The sequence below is a fragment of the Benincasa hispida genome, chromosome 3 (genome assembly GCF_009727055.1).
Source record: "Benincasa hispida cultivar B227 chromosome 3, ASM972705v1, whole genome shotgun sequence".
In the NCBI taxonomy this organism is placed as follows: domain Eukaryota; kingdom Viridiplantae; phylum Streptophyta; class Magnoliopsida; order Cucurbitales; family Cucurbitaceae; genus Benincasa; species Benincasa hispida.
This window is the reverse complement of record NC_052351.1, coordinates 27,849,777-27,874,709: the sequence shown is the minus strand read 5'-3', so window position 1 is coordinate 27,874,709 and position 24,933 is coordinate 27,849,777. Positions and strand designations below refer to the sequence as shown.

Genomic DNA, 24,933 nt, shown 5'->3' with positions numbered 1-24,933 from the left:
TAACATAATAATTATATTGATGTATATTGACGTTCTCTCGAGATATTTCAAGTTAGGTCAATGTATGTTAAATAGTAGTGCATCTAAAATAATTGTTCTTGTTTAAACTAAAACTATACAAGATATTTGTGAACTCTCAATTTTGTATCCAATAAATTTATGAACTTTTAAAAAAATATCTATGAAGTTCATAAACTTTCAATTTTGTATCTAACAACTCTATTCCATTCCATGTCTAATAGATCAATAACCTATTTGACATATATTAAAATAAGAAAATTTACGAAGAAATGTCATACTCAACATGTTTGATGGATACACTAATTTTTAAAAAATGATAGATATGGTAAGAACCTGATATCTATTTGATAGTTTTAGAGTTCATAGAACTATCAAACAATTGTTAACTAGGAATGAGAAACACTTTGGGAGGTTTTTTCACAACGGGAGCAGTGAGCTTTGATGCGAAATACTCATTTATTAGTATTATTAAGGGACTGTTTGAGGGCCAACATGAGATGATATATCCCACATCCTATATCATCCTAATGTTTGGAGGCTCGTTACCTTATCTCACTAATTTTAATTGTTTGTGGGCCCATTTTCGGAATAGGTTTCGTGTCTCACCGTCATTTTCCTTCCGTGAATCATATATCATTTCAATGCTTGAACATACTCGAATGTTCATACTCTAAAAACTCTCCAAATATCAAAACTCTTCCCATCCTATATCATTTCAGTACCTCAAACCGTTCTAATTTGTTGATAAAATTATTACAGCTAAGGAAGCATGAATTTATCCTTTTATGAGTAAAAACAAAGTTGATGAAACAAAGGAGAGAAAAATTCATTGAAAGATCAACGAATTTTAATGGTTATCGTTAATAAGGGTGGGTCTCAATTAGGCCACGTTGCAGATTGTAAAGCTCTGGGCTCCTCCACCGTACCGCTTCCCCTCATATTTGGCGCGCAGTGTATCTGACTATGCATTTCGGTTACTGAAGTCTCTCTAATGGAATTTCGCATTCTGCAACAATCTCCATCGTGTTATGCAGGCATCTCTTTCTCTCCCCCACAAACTCATATTGCTGCATTGTTTCCTTAATGTCTTCTTTGTTCTGGATTGTCCTTAATGTCACGTTTAAACTAGGGTTTAAATTGATTTTGTCTATCTGGGTTCTTGTGTAAACCTCGTCTTGAATTGATTTTATCCGGGTGTTCTGATTTTTTTTTTTTTTATTAACGTATTTGATGATTGGCAAACTTATGATCAGATTTCACTGAGTCTTACCCGTTTTAGTATTTGTTATTCGTACATCGACTGCAATTTCAGTGGGGGAGCCTTCTTTACAACTTTGTTTGATGACTGTTCACAAGTTTTTTAGCAGGTTATTCGATTATTTGAATAAGCATTTCTGAATTAAATTGAACAGGAAATGTCTTTTGCTTGGTCCAGCCCCGTTTGAGAATTCGCAAGTTTCTTAGTTGGGCTTCCACGAACACAACGTTTTTGCAGAAGATATGTTCACGAAATGAACCTAGAAGAAAAACACAATATCGTTCGGAAGTTAATAGAGCGGCTGTACTCTGTTCGACTAGTTTAAATGACAGTCCATTGCCGCACTATGATAACGTGAAAATTATTTATTCTGTAGCTGCTGCCACGGGTCATAATCAGGTAGGTACCCTGAGTCTACTTAAGACCATGTATGTTCAATATACCTCGCAAATAAGTAATGTTATGGTAATTTTGTTTACTTGTTCAATATTCATGGTTTCTTCGGAGAACTCCCTTCTGTCTCAAAATTCATCAGATAATTTTGTTGTTGTGGTTTTCTTTAGCAGAAGGCTGTTGATGTCAGTTATACAATCTGGCCAAGGAATCGCTCTGAGCCTTGAAATTATCACTTTTAGTTTAGCTGGTGTGTCTATTGATCACTTCAAAACTTGTTGGATGTATATCAGACACTTGTTAGTACAATAAATATGTGCTATACACAAATTCAATATAGGTCCTCCAACATTTGTTAGGCAAGTATTGAACACTTGCCAAGTATACTAGACAAACACATTATAATATAAGACAAAATAATAAATTTTAAGAGCGAAATTCGTCAAACTCATGTTTTTAGCTTATAAATGATAAATTTATTGACTTTGAATTTTCTTCTTCTTTTAGAAAAATGATACGTGTTTTAATAAACTAGTCCTTGCCATGTCCGTGTTTTAGATTTCATAAAAATGATGTGTCACTGTGTCCTTGTTGTCTTGTATCTGTATTTGTGCTTTTAGGTTGAAATGGATGGTAACATTTTTATTAGATAGCAGTCTCTCACAGCCATGGAAAATTATATTTTGGTAGCTTAATTCAATTGAAAGAATTGTATTACGTGAAATTAAATGTCTATCTTATCGAACTTTGTATTTGAACTACTGGACCATCAAAGATCTTTCTGCTTTTCCCTACATTTACTCTTGCACTGTTTTGTTTGTTCAATTTTCTGTAACAGGAATCTCATCCAGAATCTCATCTCAGGGTCCCTGCAATAGCGAATGCTCTTGAAGATATGGAACTCACGCCTAAGGTAATATATTATACAACCACCAACGAGGGAACTTATTACTTATATAAAAGTAATATTGTTAAATCGAACCTTAATCAATTTAAAGTGGCATAACCTCATAATCATATTTGTTTTTTTCATCTGTTGGAAGCCAGAAATTATAAAAAACTAGAAAGCAGATTTCGAAGCCAATAAATCTCACTTAATCCCACATTGTAAAACACTAGAAAGCTGACTGTTCTTCATTTTTTTCCCTTGGCGTACAGCAAAGCACATTTGAACTTGCACTATAAATTATATTTTTGTTCTTATAAACTTCAGTTCCATTGGAGAATTGTATAACAGCCTCTCTTGCTTTTTTGGTAATGTGTTTCTATTATCCTTAGTTATTTCCATGATCATTCTTTTTTGGTACAATGTATTTCAGTTTCAAGGCACAAATGTCTTTGAACTTCAAAACTACAAACCTGCCTCAGTTGATGACATTGTGAGTGTTCATTCAAAATCTTACGTGGCAGGCCTTGAGAAGGTATCCTCTTGGTATCTATTATTTCCAAGTTTTGGGTCATTCTATTGCTAAAGTTGATGTAAAGAAATTTTGGAATCACTTTCAGAACATATCTATCTAATTTATTGATATCAATCTTGTCATTGTGCTTTCTTTTTTTTTTTTTTTTTTTTTTTTTTTTTTTTTTTTTTTTTTTTTTTTTTTTTTTTTTTGCTACTATAGCCTGTAGACCATTGAGAATGGTAACAGGATTGGAAACAAATTATTGAAAGTTGCTGATGAGAAATCCAATGTTTTTAGTTAGTGAGCATGGAAACCACAAGTCTTTCTCTGTCCCTTAGGCATTTTTTGCTGTCGAATTGTTGTGCGTCATTTTTTATGCATTGCTTTTCCCCTTCTTGGATTGTGAACTTTTGTTTTTTGCTTTTTTGGGAGATAAAAAACCTGTTTGTATTAAAGAAAAAAAAAAGAAAAAAAAAAGAAAAGAATAAGCCTTAGGCTGGGGCAAGAGGGAACCCCCACCTACAGGAAACTAAAGAACTTTCCGATTGTTCATAATCATGAAAAGACTGTAGTTACAGAAAAATTTCCTGTGATTAAAACACCAATGGAGGAGATACATTATACATTATCCAATTTTGCTAAAAAAAGCATGTCTGAGTTATATCTTCAGTTTCCTTATTATTTTGATTTGTAATGAAAATACTAATGCTCAGAAGATGCAAACTCCACAAGAGAGTGAACTAGAAAGCAATAAAGACATTGAAATAGAGACATTACTACGGAAGAATAAAACCCATACAATTAGGACACAAATCATGAATAGGATATCCAGTAGCACATCTAGAAGACTTGAGACGAGCTGAAGCAAACTGATCTGACCATGGGAGATTCTTGATGTTGTAACATCTTCCTTCAGGTCTCTTTGTAATCGTATTTTTTTCTGCATGTTTACAGGCTATGGATAGGGCTTCTCAAGATGGACTTATTTTAATTGAAGGCTCTGGACCGACATATGCAACTGCAACTGTGAGTTTGTCTGCTGCCTCTTTTTCTTGCTTCTTTGTCTATATTTCACGTACTATTATTTACTGATCTTCTAATTAGGCCTTACCAGATAGAAAGTTAGGCTTTTACTTTTATGCTTAAGAAGGTCACCTCTACTCAACTGTTCTTCCAAAAGCCCATCCCTTCTATAATACCCGAGGCTTGCAAGATTCCTTGGGTGGAAGAGGAGAACTCAGAGGTAAAGCTTTAGAAGGAAAAAATTTCGCTAAGTCTTTAAGCTATGCCTTAGAAGAAAGAAAAAGTTCTAAGTGTTGGAGGCATAGTAGTTGGAGTAAAAAATTTGACTAAGTATTCAAACTATGCAGTGAACATAGTGTGGACGCATGGGGCAGTCAAGGAGGAAAATTGGCTAAGTGTTGAGCAACATAGAACACAATTAGTGGAGGAAACCCTAAAGAATAGGGTGATGGACGCATAAATAAGAGAGTTGGATGCATGGGAAGAAACTTGGACGCATGATGCTAGGGTTGGACACAGGGACCTTATGAATTCCATCTTGGACTAATGAGGAGCAGGGTGGGAACACAAGACAAATCCTTGAAAAGAGATACACCAAAGAGGCTCAAAAACCCAAGGTAACCACATACCAAAATAAGTTGGACGCGTGCCTTGGACGCATACCCTAATTTTGAGACTATGGGATGAGTTAGGGATAAGCTAATGATCCAATAAGGGGGCCATGTGTTAATCACATCACCTGGACACATTGGGAGAGCAGATGGATGCATATGAGGTGGTTGGGAGGCAATCATGTGTCCAGAAGATAGTACCTTGCGTTGGTCTTGGAAACTTAGGGAGTAAGGTTGGATTGACAACAAGAAGGGGTACGTGGCTCAACCAAGTGAAACCTTGGCCAAGCCAAGGAGGAGGTGGACGCATATAGGAGCATGCAAAAGGCTGAAATGACACCTCAGGGAGAAGCCATGCGTTGGACACCTCTAGGAGAAGACACCTCAAATCTCATGTAAGTAGGAGGTGGCACTAGCTATGCATTGGCTTAGCATGAAGGAGACACTTGGATTTCCTCAAGTAGGAGGTGGCATGCGTTGGAGGTCTGAGGGGATGACGAGGATCAATTGATTTTGCCTATAAATATCTCCAAAGGGGTCATTTCTCACTATCTAACTCTCAAACCTTGCTCGAGGACTAAAAAAGAGAGTGATTGGAGAGATTTAAGGGAGACCATATGTCGGAGGAGGAGGCCATGCATCCAAATTTGCCAATTTGGTGACCATGTGTTGGTCAGGGTAGTTCATGCGTCCAGATTGTGCTGAGGAAGACTGCCATGTGCCCAACAGCTGTCTGAGTTAGTTTGAAGCCTGTTTCATGCCTGTTGGTTTGGTAAGCAAGGTATAGGGCCCTGAAGGTATTCTAAAGTTAATTTAGCCCTAAACATGGGATGCTAAAGTTATTTTGACTCAGTACAAGCTCAAGATTCGAGGGAGAACTCGGGAAACTAAGCGAGAACCTAGGGAAAAGAGCTACTGCCGGTTAAAAGTGAGTTTCATGTTTTTCAAATAAATTAATGATTTCTTGATTTTTGCTTATTTACGAGTTTTCCCGAGCATGCTATTCTCAAATTTTAAAATAAGTTTCAACTATGCTTTTTTGAATAAATTTCTTAAGCATACTTGAGTTTTAAATGCTCGGAAGCATATTTTATAAAACATTCCTTGAGTGGAGATGCTCCTCAGTGACTATTTTTATGATGTTTTTGTTATTGGAATGCTTGATGGCTTAAGACTGAGTACTTAAATAAATTTGATGATTGAATGAGTAAACTCGATACTGAAGGACTATGAGAAGGTATCTGGGTTAGTTACTGAGAAAACCCGATACTGAAGGACTAGGAGAAGGTATCTAGGTTAGCTATTGAGGAAACCCGATACTGAAGGGCTATGAGAAGATCTGGGTCCCATGGTACCTAAGGTATGACAGTACCTAGAACTTAACCTCGTGCACGTAGGTATTATTCGACGTTGACTGTGTTGAGATTACTCCACACCAACTAAAGATTCGACGTTGAGCGATTGAGCAAATGCACTCTCCCTCAACTAAGGTTGGTGAATGATAATTTCCAAACTAAAGAATGTTATTTGATGTTTTCAGGGTTTTTATAACATTATCTTGAATGTTATACTTGATGTTCCAGGTTAAAACCTTGAGGTTTACAAAAAGGATGACTGAATGTGATTTATGTTTGGAAACATGTTTTAATTGTCACTCATTGGGCGTTAGCTCATTCTTTTCCATGTTTACATTTTCTTCCCAAATAGCAGTCTACACCCTGGAGTCTAGTTGATCTGTCAGTTTGCTACTCAAAGATCTGGAACTATAAGGGTATTCAGAGTTTGATAGTTAGGTTGATGAGTTTGTATAATAACGTGCATATTAGGGATGGGGTAAACTTTAAAGGGGAAACTTGTAATATGAACTCTTTTGGCTTGTGTATATAAACAAATCTTGCTTTAAGATCGTTGCGTGAATTGTTGAAAAATATTGGTTGTTCTATCACTGATTTATTCAAGAGTACGGGTATTTAAGAGCTAGGGGACAGGGGATGTCATAAAAGGGTTGGCACCTGCTGTCGTTGCATCTCCTCCTAGATTGAGGAGGTAATCTGGGAGGGGGTGTGACACCTTCAATCATGAACTTTAAGCTAAATTATGATTTTTGAAGTCAGGATCCTTAAGTCCAGAACTATAGCTACTAAAGTCGTAAAATCATGGCTAATCTTATGCATAAAAGACCAAGGACTATAGCTGCTTCCATCCATTCAAAGGAATATACTAAACGTCCCAAGGGATTATATATATATATATATATATATATATACATATATAAGAAATATGTGGACAAAAATGCCGTGAAGGGAGTATTCTTCAATAGAGAATCTTTAAACCTTTTGCTATAAAGAATAACTTTAAACCATTTCTCTTGGAATGTGTCAATCATTTCCAACCTTCAATTATGAGATCAGAATTTTGTTTTAGAGATACCTGGCGACTGGCGAGTACATTTTTAGCAAAATGTATCCAGATTCCCTGTGAATGTGGACAAAGAAAACCTCTATTGCCTACTGATCCAACCTTACATTCACTGCCTTGCTTGTTCTAGTTCTCTTTAATGGTGCACTCATTGCCATAGTTACTCAGCAATTCTGAGTTGTTACTTTCTGGTAGCTGTGTAGGATCCACCACTGGTCAATAAATCTCCTGTCATTTGTATGATCCTTTTATTCTTGGTATGCAAAGCTATTATACTTAGCAGGGAGTGTTCAGAAGGCAAACAAATTCCCACATTGGCTCAGGAAGGTCCCAAAATTGGCTAAGGAAGGGAAAGATCCATAATATACAAGTGAGGACGATTATTTTCATTGGTATATAGCCTTTTGGTTTTACCAGCCGGGAATGGATTGGTTAATGATTATTCGAGGAGAGACTCAAGTGGTACTTTGTTCATGGGAGGATTGTTACGATGCAAAGAAGTCCTAAATTGGTCAAGGAGGGGAAAGATCCATGGGATGTTTGAGGAAAATCATATTAATTGGTATGGAATTTTTTGGGTGAAACAAAAAATGAAGCCACGAGAAACTGTGCACAAAGTGGAAAATATCGTACAATGGTGGAGATGTGTGGAATTTTGATGTACTTGCATGTCCTTAAGGTCACTCTTAACTACAAAATAGCAGTCGTCCTTCATCCTTTAATACCTTCACTTGATTGATTGTGAATACCTTTCACCCATAAAAACTATCTCAAGACTCCTTTTTCCTAACCATAGCAGTTTGATCTTTGATTTCGCACACATGTCAAGCTCACTCATGCCACGTATGCAAGTGTCTTATATGTAACATATCACATGATAATTTAGCATCAATGTTTTTATTTGGAGCAATACAATTAGAATGATGACATTTTGATACTGTTGCCAATGCAGACATTTAATGAATCACTAGTTGCAGCTGGAGCAGGAATTTCTTTAGTTGATTCAGTGGTGATGTCTCAACCCAGCCCGTTAATCACTTCTTAATGATAATTTTTGTATGTTATCCCATATATTTAGCCAAACTATCAATTTATAGCTTTCTACTTTTAAGCGTTGAGACGTTAGATTTTAGTTCCTTAGTGTTCAATCCTTTGCATATGCATACATATTTAAAGTTTCACATTCCTGTGTACTTGGTTTTCAGGTCAATGCGTCAAAAACCTACAAGAATCCGCCAATTGGTTTTGCATTGATAAGACCTCCAGGACACCACGCAGTCCCCAAGGGACCGATGGGATTCTGTGTTTTTGGGAATGTAGCTATTGCAGCTCGCTATGCTCAACGTGTGCATGGATTGAAGCGTGTCTTTATTATAGATTTTGATGCTCACCATGGGAATGGAACAAGTGATGCATTCTATGACGATTCAGACATATTCTTCCTTTCAACTCACCAAGTTAGCATTCTTTAAGGACAATGTATATATATTTCATTTTTTGATGTAGTTATCAAAAACGTGAACAACTCAGACATGAGAAATTAACTGTAAACCTGTAATGCACAAGTGTTGGTAACCGCAGACTTGGGGTTTCCTGGACTTTGCACTCGTTCTTTTACGTAGTGGCATTAACTTCCATTGCCCATTGGTAATTTGATCCCTTATTGTTCAGGATGGAAGTTACCCTGGAACTGGAAAAATCGATGAAGTGGGTCGTGGAGATGGGGAAGGAACAACTCTGAATATTCCTCTACCGGGAGGCTCAGGTGATTATGCCATGAAAATGGTGTTCGACGAAGTCGTTGTACCCTGTGCTCAAAGATTTAAGCCTGATATCATTCTTGTCTCTGCTGGGTGAGTTCCCAACCTCTAGGAAATTTAAATAAGCTTGCAGTATCAAACAACTTTTTGTGTAATGACATTTGCTTACTCATGCACGTTTAAGCATATGTTATTCATTATGTTTGAATGTGTTAATATGCTGATTTCCGAATTCATATTAATTAATTATGTTCTAGTCTGAACATCTTGGAACTTATTTCTGCAGTTATGATGCTCATGTGTTAGATCCATTAGCCAACTTGCAATTCACGACCGGAACATACTACATGCTCGCATCCAATATTAAACAACTGGCAAAGGAATTATGTGATGGTCGTTGTGTTTTTTTCCTGGAAGGAGGTTACAACCTCGAGTCTCTTTCGTATTCAGTGGCTGATTCATTCCGCGCATTTCTTGACGAGCCGAGCTTGGCATCAAAATTTGATAACCCTGCAATCCTGTATGAAGAACCATCAAAGAGGTTTAAGCAAGTGATCCAGAAAGTGAAACAAATACATTCACTTTAAGGTTATTATAAACTTCTTTGCAATTTATTCTAGATACCTTCCTTTCATCCTAGTTATTATGTGTACTTTCAGATAGACCTGCATTGTAACTTGATGTATATTTGATGAACATATCTTCAGAGAAGGAAATATAAAGCAATGCTATCTTGTTGTACGTAATGATTTAGACCCCTAGTGATCACATATCAACAAGTGTACATGCTCTAGATTTGAAGGATTTTTTTTTTTTGGGCGAGGAAGGAGAATCTCACAAACATGTAAAGGAGTGGGCCAGTGAAATTCTCATTTCAGGATATTCCTATACATCTTTGAAGTTTACAGAATCCTAAAGTTTTACTATTATCTAACTCAATCCCAAAAAAAAAAAAAAAAAAGAAGAAAAGAAAAAAAACATTAGATGCTCCCATTTTGTTAGTTTTAGTCTATCATATTTACCCTCTTTTCATTTATTCTCAAATGTTAAATAATTAGAATGCCAAGAAAAATATAATAGTCGAAGAGGACAACAGAACAATATTGGTCCCAACTAGATTGAATTGGATTCAAATCTATCTTCATCTAATACGATCCACGTATTAGATTCTATTATATCAAACTTTATCAGGTTGACGAATCAAATATCGTGATATCGATTGGCATGGCATACAACTACAACTATAAATACCAAACAACTACTCTAGATCTTCTATCAAAAGTTACAATGGATTACGAGGTAGTCGCCCCGGGACAAAACGATGCCTTGCTCCAGAACCGGTGTGAGCCAGGCTGTTGGGAACCGATCAAGAACATCCACGACCCGTACGTGCAAGAGATGGGGAGGTTTGCAGTGATGGAACACACACACAAGCTAGTAGGAGCATCATTGAAATTCATTTGTGTGGTGAGTGGTGAGACTAGGCCGATGAGCCAAGGCAAAGAATACAGGCTTGTGGTGGAAGTGGCTGAACAGATAATAACTAGTCCTCCAATGTTATCAGTTTCAATCAAGTTTTACTTGGCAACTGTTCTGGAGAAGCCAATAGATCGATCTTGGCAACTCATATCTTTTGTATCTTCTAATTAGAATGTGGCTTCCACTTAGTCCTGGTCCTCTTGTTGTTTCATGAGCGAAGTTGCATTACTGTCTACTTACTTATCTACTCTAAATAATGCATGTGATGTATCATCTTTATCTATTAATAATGAGAGAATATCAATAAAATAAAGCTTATATCTATGTCTAATCTTGTGTCTAAGCGACTGTTTTCCCATAATTTGTGGTTTTTTTAGTTCAATAAGTGGGGTGAGAATCTGAACTTCTCACATTTTGGTTGATGATATATACCTTAATCAGTTGAGTTATACTTAGATTAATTAATTGACAATAATCATTGTAGGAATTTCTTTTTAGGTGCGTATGTATTTTACGTATAATTATTTTAAATGTATTTTTACGTATAATTATTTTGAATGTACTTTTTGGAATTTAATTTATTCTATCAAATAAGAATTGTGTGGTTAAAAGAGCCCATTACTATTTTAAAGATTGATGATTTGATACTTGTATCTAGTAGTTAAGTGAATTTTTTTTGATTAAAATGATGTCTTTCACCAAACAAAGCACGAAAGAATATTCTTTCCTCTCCTCTTTTCTTTTTCTTTTTCTTTTTTTAATTTTTTTTTCTTCCTTCTCACACAAACACACACATATTTGTTGAAAAATACTTAGTTGCATCCTAGGGAGCACCTACTTTTATGTATCGTTTGTCCTATCATAATTTGTCAGGTGACATTTTTTTTAATTTATTTTTTGAAATAGTTTAATTATTTTTTGGTGCGAGTGACGGGAGAGGGAAGCATAAAATGCAACAAAGTATTACCCCTTTTTCGTTTAATTTGTCAAAGTCACACCAACCGGCAGTGGAGAGTAATCAACTCCTCCAAACTCGACCACTAGAAACTGATATATCAATGGTTGACATGACCTTGAGCTCCAAACTAACGTCAAAAGAGATGATCATGATCATAGCTACATTTTGTTTGAGTTCTAATATATAGGGTAAATATTTGAATCTTTTGTCTTTTCGATCAAAGATATATGCCATTTCTCATGGTGAGCTTATAAGAAAGTTTAACCATTGATATGAAACTTTTTAAGCACGTTAGGTTTACTTGAAAAAAGATAAAATTACTTTATAGCACAATGCCATATATCTCCTACCATTTAATTTCACTAACCCTATTTGGAACCTCCAGATTTGGGTGGATTTCAAATCACTTATGATTTGAATGAATTTTTGTGTTTGGATGCACAAAAGAAGTTGAGGATTTGAAATCGGTTATAAAGAATTTCTTAACTTTCTTCTTCTGAAATTAAACTATTTGGTTGATGAACCCTAGAATGATTAATTAGCATTACATAAAATTAACAACATTTTACTATATGTTCTTTAACGATCTTCATATTTTGAAGTTCTTTTTTTTCTTTTTTGAAAGAACACATAGAACGTTACTAATAAAAAGCCCCATGGGCTACAAGGAAAGAGAAATCCTGCGAATACAAGGAAATGACCCACTCGAGAAAATTGCTTAGCCATAAAGATCGAGAACCCACAAATCCTCTCTTGGCCGGTTGAAGCTTTTAAGTAACATGCCGGGATGAGGCTTGTTGAAAAGAAGTAACAATGCCAGAAATATTCGCCACAATGTTGGTCACCTCACTATGGATGTCCCTAAGCCTCAATCATTTGAATTGCCGTTAGTGAATCAGATATCACCAAAACACGGGACAACTCATCATTTCCACCAATTGAAGCCCACAAAAATAGCCAAAACTTCAGCACTGGGAGACAAAGACTACTGCCACAATCCATTGGAAATTTGTTCGGATGACCCCTATTTAGGACCCAACTCGAAATTTGGCATCATTTTAAAAAATGCTCTAAATTTGGCTTTCTGCTGACATCATCCACATGCTATTTGACCCCAAAATACCTGCGATGGCCTGTTTCTAGCTCCCACTTCTCACTCCTTCGTCTTGATTCTCATAAGATACAAACTGCAATTTTTTTCTTCAATTTTTCTTTTCATTTGTTCAATTCTTTCTCTCGTTTTCTTGCTCCCTGCTCTTACTCCTCACTCCTGCTCTCCACTCCCACTCCTTGCACCCACTCCTCTTTCCTTCGTCTTGTTCTTCATCAAAAACACCTACAAGTTTTTTTCTTCGGGAAAAAAACTGGAAAAGAAAGAATAAAGAGAGAAAAACGAAAAAGATTGGCAACATAAATAAAAATCACTAGAGAAGAAAAGAGGGAAATCCCTCCGAGGGCAACGTAAAGGAAAGAAATCACCGAAAATGAAAAGAAGGAAAAAGAAGAAGAAGAAAAGCAAGAAAAACTTAAAAAGAAAAAAGAAAACAAGAAAACAAGAAAACAAGAAAAGAAAGAAAAACTTAAAAAGAAAAAAGAAAACAAAAAATTGCTGCAAAAGAGAGGAGGAAGGAGGATGAAGAATGAAGAGTTAGGGTAAATTCATAGCGTGATAACATAAGGCCATATTTCATTTGATTGTAAAAATGAGGCCAAATTTCAAGTGGACTCCTAAATAGTAGAGGTGTTCAAATAACCCGGACTATCCAATCAAGATGTAAGGATTGGGTTGGGTCACTTTTGTTCTTGGGTTGGGTTTGGTTTAATTTTTTCTATTTTTGTTGGGTTGGGTTGGCTAAAAAACAATTGGGTTGACCCAACCCAACCTGAATTATATATATATTAGCAATATAATATACATCTTTATTTAAAGTTTAATTCGTTTGTATTAATTAATTTGTGTTTTTTTAATATTTTTCTTTTAAGATTTTTATGATATTTGCCTTTGTTTAAAGTCTGCAATAAATATCATAAATATTTGATATTTAGCACTTAAATTTTATGAGATTTTAGTTATTAGTTATATAAATTTACATATTTTTAATTAAAAAGAAAAAAAAAAGTTATAACCCGACAATCCAACCCAACCCAACCCAACCCTTAAAATTTGGGTTGGGTTGGGTTAGATACTTTATTTGGGTCATTTGGGTTGCCAACCCAACCAACCCGAATTTTCGGGTTGGTCCTAAAAACCTCTTCAACCGAACTCAACCCAACCCGTGTACACCCCTACTAAATAGGGGTCATCCATACAAATTTTTCCTAAACCCATAACACTCGACCTCTATAGAGCTCTATATAGAACCAACAACGCCTTCAAACCCCCTACATTTGGGGGATTTTCGTATGAACGACCTCTTTTTAGAGGGGTAGACGAAAATTGACCGAGGATTCAAATACACTTGAAAAATAGTTTTTTTTCTTGATGTCAGCTACATGTGAAAGTTCCGGTTTATCCTCGATTGGCCCAAAACACATGCTACCACAAATTCTCGTCCAATCCTCTTGCTCCTCGCTCCTTCCTCTCGCTTCTCCATCTAGTTTCTCATCAACATAGCATCATACATTTTTCCTTCAATTTTTTCTTTTGTTCAGATTTGTGCTCTCGCTTCTTCTTCTTGCTCTTTGGTCTCATTCTCGCTTCTTCCTCTCGCTCCTCGGTTCTCGCTCTTACTTCTTCCTTTCACTCCTTGGTCTCACTCTGTTTCATGTTTCATCTTCCATAGGTTTAGAATTCATAAAAAGAGAGGTTCCAGAACAAAAAAAGAAGGAAAAAATTGCAAAGAAAAAGATGGAAGGAAGGAAAAAGGTGAACAAACAAAGAAGAAAATCACATAAGAAGTAAGAATGAAGATCAGGAAGAAAGGTGAAAAAATCGCAAAAGGAAGAAAAAGCATCAACGATGGCGGGTGCATAGGAATCAAATGAAAAAAACCCAAGTTTTTAAGAGTTTGGCCATTTTAATAATTTTACCCAATATCGACATAAGAAAAAGACCAAAAATCATTGATTTTTAAAACCTAGGCCTAATCCCATCCAGGCCTTTAAAAATGGGCTGTTGATGCCATTTTGCCTACATTTGGACCCAATTCTACAAGCAACATCCACAGGTAAATAACATAGCTTTCTTTGCCTTACACACTAGATTATTGACATGATCAATATAGCTCTATTTGACATTAACACATGTACCTTCGACCAAAAGATTAAAGGTTCGATTTCCTGTTACATATTGTTGAACTAGAAAGCATTGAATCTAAAAATTGTAGTTTTATTTACGTTCGACTACATAAATTTTTTTGTTCATTGAACTCGAGATCTCAAACTTTAAATAGGCAGGACCAACAAACGTATACAAATGAGATATTTTAAGTGGATCAAAATTTAAAATTAGACTCATTGGTGATGTCAAATATTTGAAAGTCATGGTATGATCAAGTACATCTAAGCTATATACTAAATGATCTAATTATGCCACAACAAAATTACAAAAATTATGGAGATGGAAAATCAAATATAATCTCTAACCTCAAGAAACGGAGTGCATATCAAATTATCAATAAACCAAGCTCACCTTTGACTCATTGTATTAGGTTAACTAAGACATCTGGATAAGAATAATTGGTCTCGACTTGGATTCAAAGCTATCTTGTAAGCCATTAATAAAATTCCATGTTATCCACTTCCATTATTGTAGTCGAATAGGTTCCACACGAATCAAATTCCATGATATCAATATCTAGAGTTTGCAAACTTGATGCATACAAGACACAGCTATATAAATGTCAAACGTACTATACTCATTAGATCAGAAACTAACAAGTAGCATTATATTGCAACAAAGTTCTTGAGCATAGAATATCATCCATCAAAATTTAGGATATGGAATTCCATTTTTCCCCACCTCCAACCCATTATTCCATGGTTCATGAAAGGTTTGGTGGTTGGGTAGCCATTGGGAATGTGAATGACCCTCATGTCCAAAATTTGGGAAGGTTTGCAGTGTCATCGTATCCACGCAGGCTAGCTGGGGTAACAAGAAAGTTTATCTGTGTGGAGAGTGGTGATATGACACATATTCAGGGAGAAGGGAAAGTCTATTGCCTTGTGGTGAGGGTGGAAGAACAATATAGGACTTATTATCCACCTACTACTCAAACTTCTATCAACTCACATGTAGTTATCGTGCAAGAAAGGCCATGGGAGGGAACTTGGGAGCTCTTATCTTTCCAATGAACTACTTTAAGGATCCGTTTGATAATGTTTCATATTTTTTGAAAAAAAGATTTAGAAATAGAAATATATTGTTTTATAACTTTACCAACCAAGAGATGAAAACAGTTATGAAATAAATTTATTTCTCAAAAAATAAGAAGACATGAAACAGGAAATAAGAGCGTTATCAAATGGGTTCTAAGCTATCTTTTTGATCTCTATTTTAGAATGAATGTGTTATGTTGTATTATCTATCTGTGTTAAAAGTTGTGTGATATGACAAATATTCAGGGAGGAAGGGGAAGTCTATTGTCTTATGGTGTAGTTATTGTGCAAAAAAGGCCATGGAGGGAATTTGGGAGCTCTTATCTTTCAAATCATCCTCCAACCATTGAAGGGTTTGTTTTATAATGTTTCTTATTTCTTGTTTTTCGTTTTCTTTTTAAGAATGTAGAAACAGAAATATGTTTGATAAGTAACTATTTATGTTTCTTGTTTCTTGAAAAAGAAGATCTAAAAATAGAAATGTAATTGTTTGATAACTATTGGAATCAAACAAGAAACGAGAGTGGTTATTAAACAAGTATGCCGGTTAAAAAATTAGAAACGGAAGATAGAAAATAGGAAATAAAAACGTTATCAAATGGGTTCTAAGCTATCTTCACGATCTCTATTTGTTTTTTGAAAAAAAAAAAAAACAAGGACACACCTACTTACCAACAAACCAAGACCAATATTTTTAGGGTAATTACAATTGGTAGCATTTTTAGGAATAATAACCAAATGTATAACATCCTTTAAAAAAAATTACAAATATAAACAAGTCTATCAGCGATAGACTTCTATCGTTAATAGATTTTTACTAGTGATATGATCTATCACTGATAGACTCCTACTAATAATATGATCTATCACTGATATACTATTTAAATGTGGTTATATTTGTAATTTTTTTTATGTTATGTTATATTTGCTAATATTTTGGGTCTAATGTCTATATTTGCAGTGGTCCCATATTTTTATGATGTCTATTTTTAGACTATGCATGTGTTAAGTTGTATTATCTTTATCGTCAATTACCTATAATAACACAAGAAAACACCAAAATTATTAGAAGGCTATATTTATATATAACTAATAGTACAATTAATTAATCTTGTGTGTTCAAGTAATTTTCTTTTCATTTTCTTCTCTTTTCACCCAAATTTGATCAACTCAACCATTAAGAATATCAACTCGAGCAGATTGATAAAAAATGAGATTAAGGACCTATTTGGATTGATTTGAGAAAAAAATAAATTTTTTTAAAAAACTCATTTTTATTTATTGACAAAAATGATAAAAAATACACTTCAAAAGCTATTTCGAATGGTTGTCAAGTATTACGTTCGTAAAAAATTTATTTTTTAAATTAAACACTTAAAAATGCATTCCAAAACCATCCTAAACTTGTGATAGTATTTGAACATAAGGTGCATCTCACAATTTCGATTAGAATGATTGTGTTCTATCTGGATGTATTAGAGGCCTTAATATGAGCAAGCTCTTAAATTGCTAGTCGAGAATGGTTGGGTTAATAACAACATTGAAACAAGTTGTGACAGTTTTCTTCTTTTTGGTCAATAAGAACTAAGTTTGGTTTAGGCTAATTGGCATGTTTTGTACTAATTCTCTAGAGGACAGAAATTAAGCATTGGTTCATAAGATTCACCATCAACCAAAGCTCCCAAAGTAACAACATTTCAACAAAAATTCAATTTTAAGTGTTGCTTTCTCGAGCAATTTCATTAAGCTTTTAGAGTTATCCATTTGAATCTTGTACTAATAATTATATCAATTTAAATACATATTTTTCCTTAATGTAGCAATTTAATTACATCCTATATTATGTTATGTTTGGATATATATCATTGTGTGAAACTTATAATTTTATCAATTTATAAGCACCTAAAATTTTATAAATGAATCAATTTAGATTCTCAATTAAGATTTCCTTTGAAAATTATCTATGTATCAATTCTAATTATTCATTTTTATTAATCTAACATATGAAAAAATTCTACACACGTGTAAGAATAGAATACATGGACAATTTTTAAATGTAATTTTAATAATGGGTCTAAATTGATTTATTTATATCAATTATTTAAAAGTTTAATTTTTCTTTTGAAAATGATATATATTTCAAAAATAGAATAGAGCAAAACTAGAGAAAAGTCTCCCAATTGAGAGATATAGCAGAAAAAGTATAATGATTACCAAAGCCGATGAGGCTCCACGAAACAGTTGCGTAGTGATTGTATTCTCCCGTAGAAGAATCTTTAAAAAATCTGCTACTACACTCCAACCAAATGAATCTTTCAAATCAGTATAGTTGATATATCCAAACTAAACCAAAGGTTTGATTGATCGAATCGGTCTGACTGAACCAATGTGAAATTTAGTTTTAGGCAACCGGAGTTCTAATGACAGAGACACTCAATTAATCTTAGCGGAAGGGCGAAGTCTGAACAAAGAAACTTGGATCTGAGCAACGCGGTTTTGAATGGATTCAGAATGAGATAGATCAAGGTATTAGGAGATTTGGGGTTATTTAGATAGGGGTGGTTTTGAAAGTTGATTGGAGAAAAAGGGTGGTTTCCAACTTATTTTAAAAAAAAACAGTGGTTTTTTTGTCCCAATCTAGATGTGCCTCTTGAAGAGACGCATTCCGAAATATTTTATAATTTTTTTAGCCCCGTACACTACGTTTAAAAAAAAAGAAAAAAATACAACCAGTCATTTGGGAATATTTTATTATTTTTTCCCGTTCGCCGCATTAATGCGTCTGTTGAACACGACCGTTTAGTAATTGTTTAGTAAATTAATATGCGATCGTTTAATAAATTATACACGACCACTTGGTAATTTATACACAATTGCTTAGTAAATTATTCACGATTGCTTAGTAATTTATACACGATCGCTTAGTAATTTATACACGATCGCTTAGTAAATTATAGACGATCACTTAGTAATTTATACACGATCGCTTAGTAAGTTATGCATGATCGCTTAGTAATTTATAACCACCACTCCCAACTTAAAACGATACATTGCCTCCAATGTATCTCTAATCTATGCCCAATGAAAATAAAAACAATGGAACAAAAAACCTCCCCTGTAGGCATTTTTGTGCACAGTCTTTGAGGTATGATAGGAAGGCTCGCCTCTCAAAAGATGTTTGTTTCCTCTTTTAAGGACCAAAGAGAGGAACCTACAAAAGAAAAACAAAAAGAAGTTAAAAAAAGAAAGAAAAGAATGCAAGTAAAATTTATCACCTGGCTGCCTCCAAGAAGTGCAAATTTTTAACATCGGTTGCTCAACGTGACCTGTCCCCTGTCAAGGCACAAAGAAATTCTCGTATTTCTCTGGTCTCTTATTAGATGAGTCGATATAGCACGGTAAGGCTATAAGGCTCCATCTTTTGAAGAGAACTAGACAAGTCAAATTTGGTACTTTTCATTGTTAGCAAAAAAGTGAAAAAGAAATAATTCAAAGACTCAAATGACCCAAAAGAATCAAAATAAAAAAAAGACTCAACAAACTTTGATTCGACTGACTCTAATTCATAAGGAAAAGAAGGGCAATAATCATTCATTCGTTTTTTGATGTATTGCAATAGGTATTTGACCAAATAGGATCGTCCAGTTCCTATAATCCCGATACGCTCCTTGATTTATTTAAAGCCCTCATATTTTATTGTCTAAGAGGAATTACACTTACTTCTCTTTCCCTTTTTTCGGAAGAAAAGGAGGATCCGGACAAAATCGATGAAACAAAAGAGAACCGAGTGAATGGAAGGATGGCCCAGCTACGTCAAGGAAAAGAATAAAAGAATAGAAGTATATATGAGATGCCAGAAGGAAGAAAAGAACAAGGCTTGGTGGCCTCTAACTCTATCACCTGAGGCTCCTTGAGATGAAACTCGAGCTCATACATAACCTTAATAACTTATTCTGGACATGGTATAAGATAGACATCATCATCACTGTCGAAATGATAAAATTCCTTCATGAACTCAACCTTAGTGGTATCAACAAGAATGGGGGTTTGAATCTCCAGGTGAGACTCAATAGAATCATGCACACACTGAGAAGAACTATCAGCAAATTCATGCATTATAAAATCCAAAGTCTTACCTTGACCGGTGCTCTGAGGAACCAGCTGCTCAATGGGATGATCGACTTCACTACTCACCTCAATGGTCTCAAAAGATTGCAACAAGGACTCCTCAAGTCTCCCAACTAATTCAGTGATCTGAGCAATGAGGTCCACCCAGATTCTGAAACTCAGCTCTAGCTTCTGATCCGGAATGGAAGCTATCATGCTGGAAACTTGAGAATTCCTGTTGACTAAAGGAGGGTTCTTGCATAAATTCACCAAAGTTGTTAGAAAATTCCCTAACCAAATCTTCTAAAGACATACCTGAATTGGCAGAAAAAGTACACACTGGTGTCAAGCTTGAGTTAGGCATCTCCCAAGGGAAATAGTAATCGCGTTCAGAACCACATGAAAGCTGAGGATATACTTTGGATATATGACCTTGAAACGAACATATTCGACATGTCTCAAGCTCCTGCAATTGCATAGTAGCCAAAACTTGAATAAGATAGATTAGTTTAGATATTTGATTTCTAAGCTCATTAAATTCTCTTACCTCTTGTTCTCTACGTTGAGCTGCTTGCTTCACACAAAGTGCAAAATAAATGTTCAAATCATATGGCATGACAAAACAAGTGGATACAAGAAAAGAAAAATATTTTTGGGTTTTTAAAGTTTACAAGTCAAATTCAACAAAGAAAGAGGCTAAATGGCTTGCCTCCTCGACAATGGTGCCATTTTTGTTCACTTGTCAGAAATTGATGTCGTTAATTCGACTTTAACCCAAAACAAAAACAAAATATTTGTAGATCGCCAAAACCTACTTCTTATACTCATAAGTAGCATAAGTGGCAAGTATAGGGCCAAACCACAGGGAGGCTAGGATTTAAGCTTCTTTTAGACTAAATTCTGATTATGAGAAGCAGTAAAAACAGGGGTTTTGATTTTGGATAAAATGGAAAACATGCTTGAAATTAAAATATGGTGGGTAAATGTAAACGGGGATTGATCTATCTGGTTTCTAGAGCCATTCAATTCAATTTCTATCCTTGACTTTTGTAACTTAAACATGCAACTAATTCATGTATGCATAAATACTCACTCGATGCGATCTGACTAGCCTCTACAAAGGCGAACAACTAGCAAGAATCTAATCGAGAAAGTGTCCTAATTATTAATTAATGTCGGAAAAGCCATACCCCAACTAATCTACATGTTTCTAATCCTATTGGGTTTGATAGCATCCATATAGAATTAAAAACGTATGCATTACGATTTAGGATTCAATTATGTCGAATAATTGACACGAAAACCATGTTCAATTAAGTAGTTTTGTCTTTGAACCTAGAAATTCATGCATCCTAGGAATAGCAATCAAATGCACAATTAACTAATGCTACTTGATTGATTTTAGTTAGAAATTCAGATAAGAACATGACAGAACTAAAAACTGATTAGTCATGCATGATTATGCGTGAACAATCAACCTCACAATCTTGTGTACATAAATTATAATGGATTTGATGAAGACACAAACTCAACATGCAATTTATTCAAGAACACAGAAAACTCTAGAAATTAGCAAAGAATTAAAGCTCCAAAAACTAGATAGATAACCGTTACCTCGAAAAATTCATAGAAAAATCAAAGATATAGATCCAATTCATAGTTTACAATCCAAAGGAAAATATAAATTTAGCCTAAAGATATAGAAAAGATAAAAGAAGGGGAAGAACTAGCATCCACTCCCCGTCCTCCATTAGATTTTGCATCCTCTTTTACCTAGTTCGGAAAGAAAAATTTTATACCATAGACACAGTGTTGCAACGCACTTGTCGACAACAGCCCTCGAGCATTGGAGTGGTGTAACAATTATGCCATGAAGCTTCCTTGTGTGCGCACGTTGAAGGCATTCCGTTAAAAGTACGTAGCCTTGCAATGCTCTCGGGTAGCATTGCAATGCTATCTTACATCCATGCGTTCTGCATTTCAGCATTGAACAAGGGTTGCAATGCTCTGGTTTGGGGCATTTTGGTCATTTCTCCTCCTTTGAAACCTGAATGCTCAAATCACCTCCAAACTGCTTCAAATTAACCCCGTTTGACTTCAATTACTCCGTTCTACCTCTTTTATGTTCAATACTTACTAGATAGGATAATTAACATGAAAAATTCATTAACAAACCTAAATTAAGTTAGGAATTATAGTTGTTTTTAGAGTTATCAAAAAGTATATCATTTATCACTTACCAAATTAAATCACTAAAGCATTCAAATACTTAAGCTACTTATTCGAAAAAGTCAACATAAGATTAATTCCCTCAACTCTATTGATTACAATTAAGCATTTTAACCAACTTTTGTTATCTAATTAACTGGTCCAACAACATTCCATATCAACTTGACAAGAAGTATAAGGCACAACAGGAAGACCGAGAAAAAATTTAGGCGAAATAGCTGCAAATATACAATTTCATATCTGTCATCCTAGAGTTCTACTATGAACGTTATGTAAACATGGAAATGCCATTGAAAACACACACATAAACCAACTTTTATGCTACTAAATCAAACAATCATTCAAAATAATCACATATCTTAAAATCATATATAGCTGACATACAAACAATCAATACTGTTGAGGTGTCAAGTCAATCAATGAAAACTTATAAAGAATACGAACAAGATAAAAGAATACTTGGTAAAATATTGAAATTTACTATTAAACACAAAACCCATGGTCATACAATTAGACTTGACTGACCCTTGAATTAGAAACACTAACTCTACATTTGCTATAGCTAAAATTTCACTTTAAATTCATACAATCTAATACTTTGGATGGATAGGAGCAACAAAAAAAAAAAAAAAAAGAGAGAGAGAAGAAAATGAATGGTCATCCCTTAAAACAACTACCTAAACAAAATACTATGACCTAAAATAGAAGAGAAACATTCATAGATAATGTTATAGCGTTTCGACGCTATCCAAGTTTATAAAAGTAGCTATATAATGTCTCAATGGTGCCATCTCGGTTTTCTTTGCTTAAACTTCAATTTTCATGATTCAGATGCTCAGCTTAAGTCTAATTAACTCCAATTTGATCTCAATTGTTCCAAAGTGCTCCAAAACGACCTTCAATCACTCGATCTCTACAAATTGAAGTATTACATGAAAGTAACAAATCTAGCCTAAATAAAAGACATAAATTAACACGTTAAAGGTGCTATCAAAAGACTGATAACATTCTCTGTCATTTATGGGTGATCAGTTTCAGATTATTTAAATAATACTTGTAACATTAATAAAAACGTAAAACTTTAAATATTTGTTAAGGATATGATATATATCTTATATGATATTTTCACATTCAACATATATATTAGTCCTTTAGTTGTACATATTCAATCAACAAGAGTGAAATGATGATCTCCTTTATACACATAAGAAGTTTTACTTGTCCAGTGTACTTAGGAGAAAAAAAGTAATTTTTACCGTCAAAATTTTGCAAGTTGGATCTTTACACGGATATATCAATTATAATTGTATCAAGTTAAACCCTAAAACTTTTATACAAGTATATCAACTTTTAAAATCCTTTGTTCAATTTTTTTTTTTGTTTTAAACATAATGCTGATGTTTGACATATTGTAGTAAACACACATATATGTATGTAGTGGTGTGGCTTCTCTTATTTCTCTATCATTTATTTTTATTTATTTAGAAAAAGAATTGCAAGATGGTTTTTTTTTTCCTTGGCTATTCTGAATGTAGTAAGACGGAAGAAGAATAATATTATTTAGAGTTGTATAGAACTAGTTTTGAAAGTATCATATTTTTCTTTTTTTCAATTTAGTTCAATTCATGCTGCACCACATTCTTCAAATATACAACTAATCGTGTTTATTGGGAATGTGCATAAATGGTATATTCAAGGAAAAATTCTTGTAATTAAGGATGGACAAAAAAACTGCTCAAACCGAACCGAACCGATTTATAAGCAAAACCGAATTTTTTGGTTCGATGCGGTTCGTTGGGTTGTTGAAACCGAATTTAAACTGTTTGGTTCGGTTCAAAGCTTGAAAATCGATTTCTAAACCGAACCGAACCATTTATATATAAATATATATAAAATTATAAATATATATATATATATAATATTAATATTTATTTAATGATAAATAAATAATCTAATTTAAACTCACTGTCACTTTACCTTCAGCAATCAACACTCGAGGCTTTGAGCGCCGCCCTCCACCTTCAGCTATCAATTTCACATTTCCATTTCGCAACTAGGGTTTCTGTCGACTACCGCCGTTCTTCTTCGTTATCAGACCGTCACCGTTTGTCTTCGTTACCAGACCACTGCTGTTTATCTTTGTTATACTGTCTGGTTCTTCTTCGTCGACGACTCGACCAGATTGTTTGGTTCTTCTTCATCGACCAGGCCGTTCAGTGTTCACTTCTTCTTTTGTAGAACCAGAGTCACTTCTTCTTTCTGTCGCTGTTCTTCTTCGTCGAACAGAGGTAAATTGTACCGCCGTTCACTTCTTCGACGACTCGAACAGAGGTAAAAAAAAAAAAAGAAGCTCAAACCGATTCTTGAAACCGAACCGAACTGAATTGAACCAGTTCGGTTCGAACTGTACAAACGGTGCAGTTTGGTTTCATGTATAAATAAAAGTGGTTTGGTTCGGTATGGCCATCAAACCGAACCGATTCCACCCCTACTTGTAGTGATGCTTATCGAATGATCAAATAATTTAAATCGAATATTAGAATGATGCTTATCGAATCTTAATATAAAAAATGTTACTAATGTAATAGAAATACCGATTCTGTTACAGAGCTAGATACTAACTATTTTAAATCGGATGTTAAAGAATGCTAGTAGAGAAAATTCACATACTTGTAATGATTTTTAGCTATATGCTAACCTAGCGTTTTTACATTTATTCTAGAATTTCTGGGACATTTTAAAAATTGAATTGAAATTTAAATATTCAACAAGAATTTCAGGAATATACATATAGATAACCATATAATAAGTTCAAATCTACATATGAGAATGATAGTTACAAAGTTCTAACCTTCGATGCCTCCAAAAGCCAAAGTCACAAAGTATGAACGCCAGAAAATATAAGTCAGAGTCACAAATTAAAGTCACAAAGATGGAGTTTTTTTATCCAATTGTA

At 34.4% G+C, this 24,933-nt stretch overlaps 2 protein-coding genes across 3 annotated transcripts; both read left to right on the top strand.

Annotated features, from left to right (window-relative positions):
- The first annotated feature begins 904 nt into the window (after positions 1–904).
- Positions 905–9,633, top strand: LOC120073782 (histone deacetylase 14). Of its 2 annotated transcripts, XM_039026621.1 has the most exons (9): positions 905–1,055; positions 1,434–1,678; positions 2,511–2,585; positions 2,992–3,093; positions 4,030–4,101; positions 8,080–8,136; positions 8,333–8,584; positions 8,799–8,980; positions 9,174–9,633. In XM_039026621.1, the coding sequence occupies exons 1-9, from the start codon at positions 1,013–1,015 to the stop codon at positions 9,472–9,474; spliced, it is 1,329 nt and encodes a 442-aa protein (XP_038882549.1). In that variant the 5' UTR covers positions 905–1,012; the 3' UTR covers positions 9,475–9,633. The 2 variants fall into 2 exon arrangements, with proteins under 2 accessions (XP_038882549.1, XP_038882550.1); XM_039026622.1 differs by lacking the exon at positions 8,080–8,136.
- A 541-nt stretch (positions 9,634–10,174) lies between these two features.
- On the top strand, positions 10,175–10,537 carry LOC120073521 (cysteine proteinase inhibitor 5-like). The gene has a single exon (XM_039026362.1). It carries the CDS (start codon positions 10,175–10,177, stop codon positions 10,535–10,537), a length of 363 nt encoding a protein of 120 aa, XP_038882290.1.
- Positions 10,538–24,933: the final 14,396 nt, after the last annotated feature.

Bases quoted from the DNA above. Each gene is read 5' to 3' on its own strand.
- LOC120073782 (XM_039026621.1), top strand. From the start codon at position 1,013: ATGGAATTTCGCATTCTGCAACAATCTCCATCGTGTTATGCAG. The intron at 8,137-8,332 runs GTGATGTCTCAA...CTTGGTTTTCAG, and splicing joins TTTCTTTAGTTGATTCAGTG to GTCAATGCGTCAAAAACCTA. The intron at 8,585-8,798 runs GTTAGCATTCTT...CTTATTGTTCAG, and splicing joins TCTTCCTTTCAACTCACCAA to GATGGAAGTTACCCTGGAAC.
- LOC120073521 (XM_039026362.1), top strand. From the start codon at position 10,175: ATGGATTACGAGGTAGTCGCCCCGGGACAAAACGATGCCTTGCTCCAG.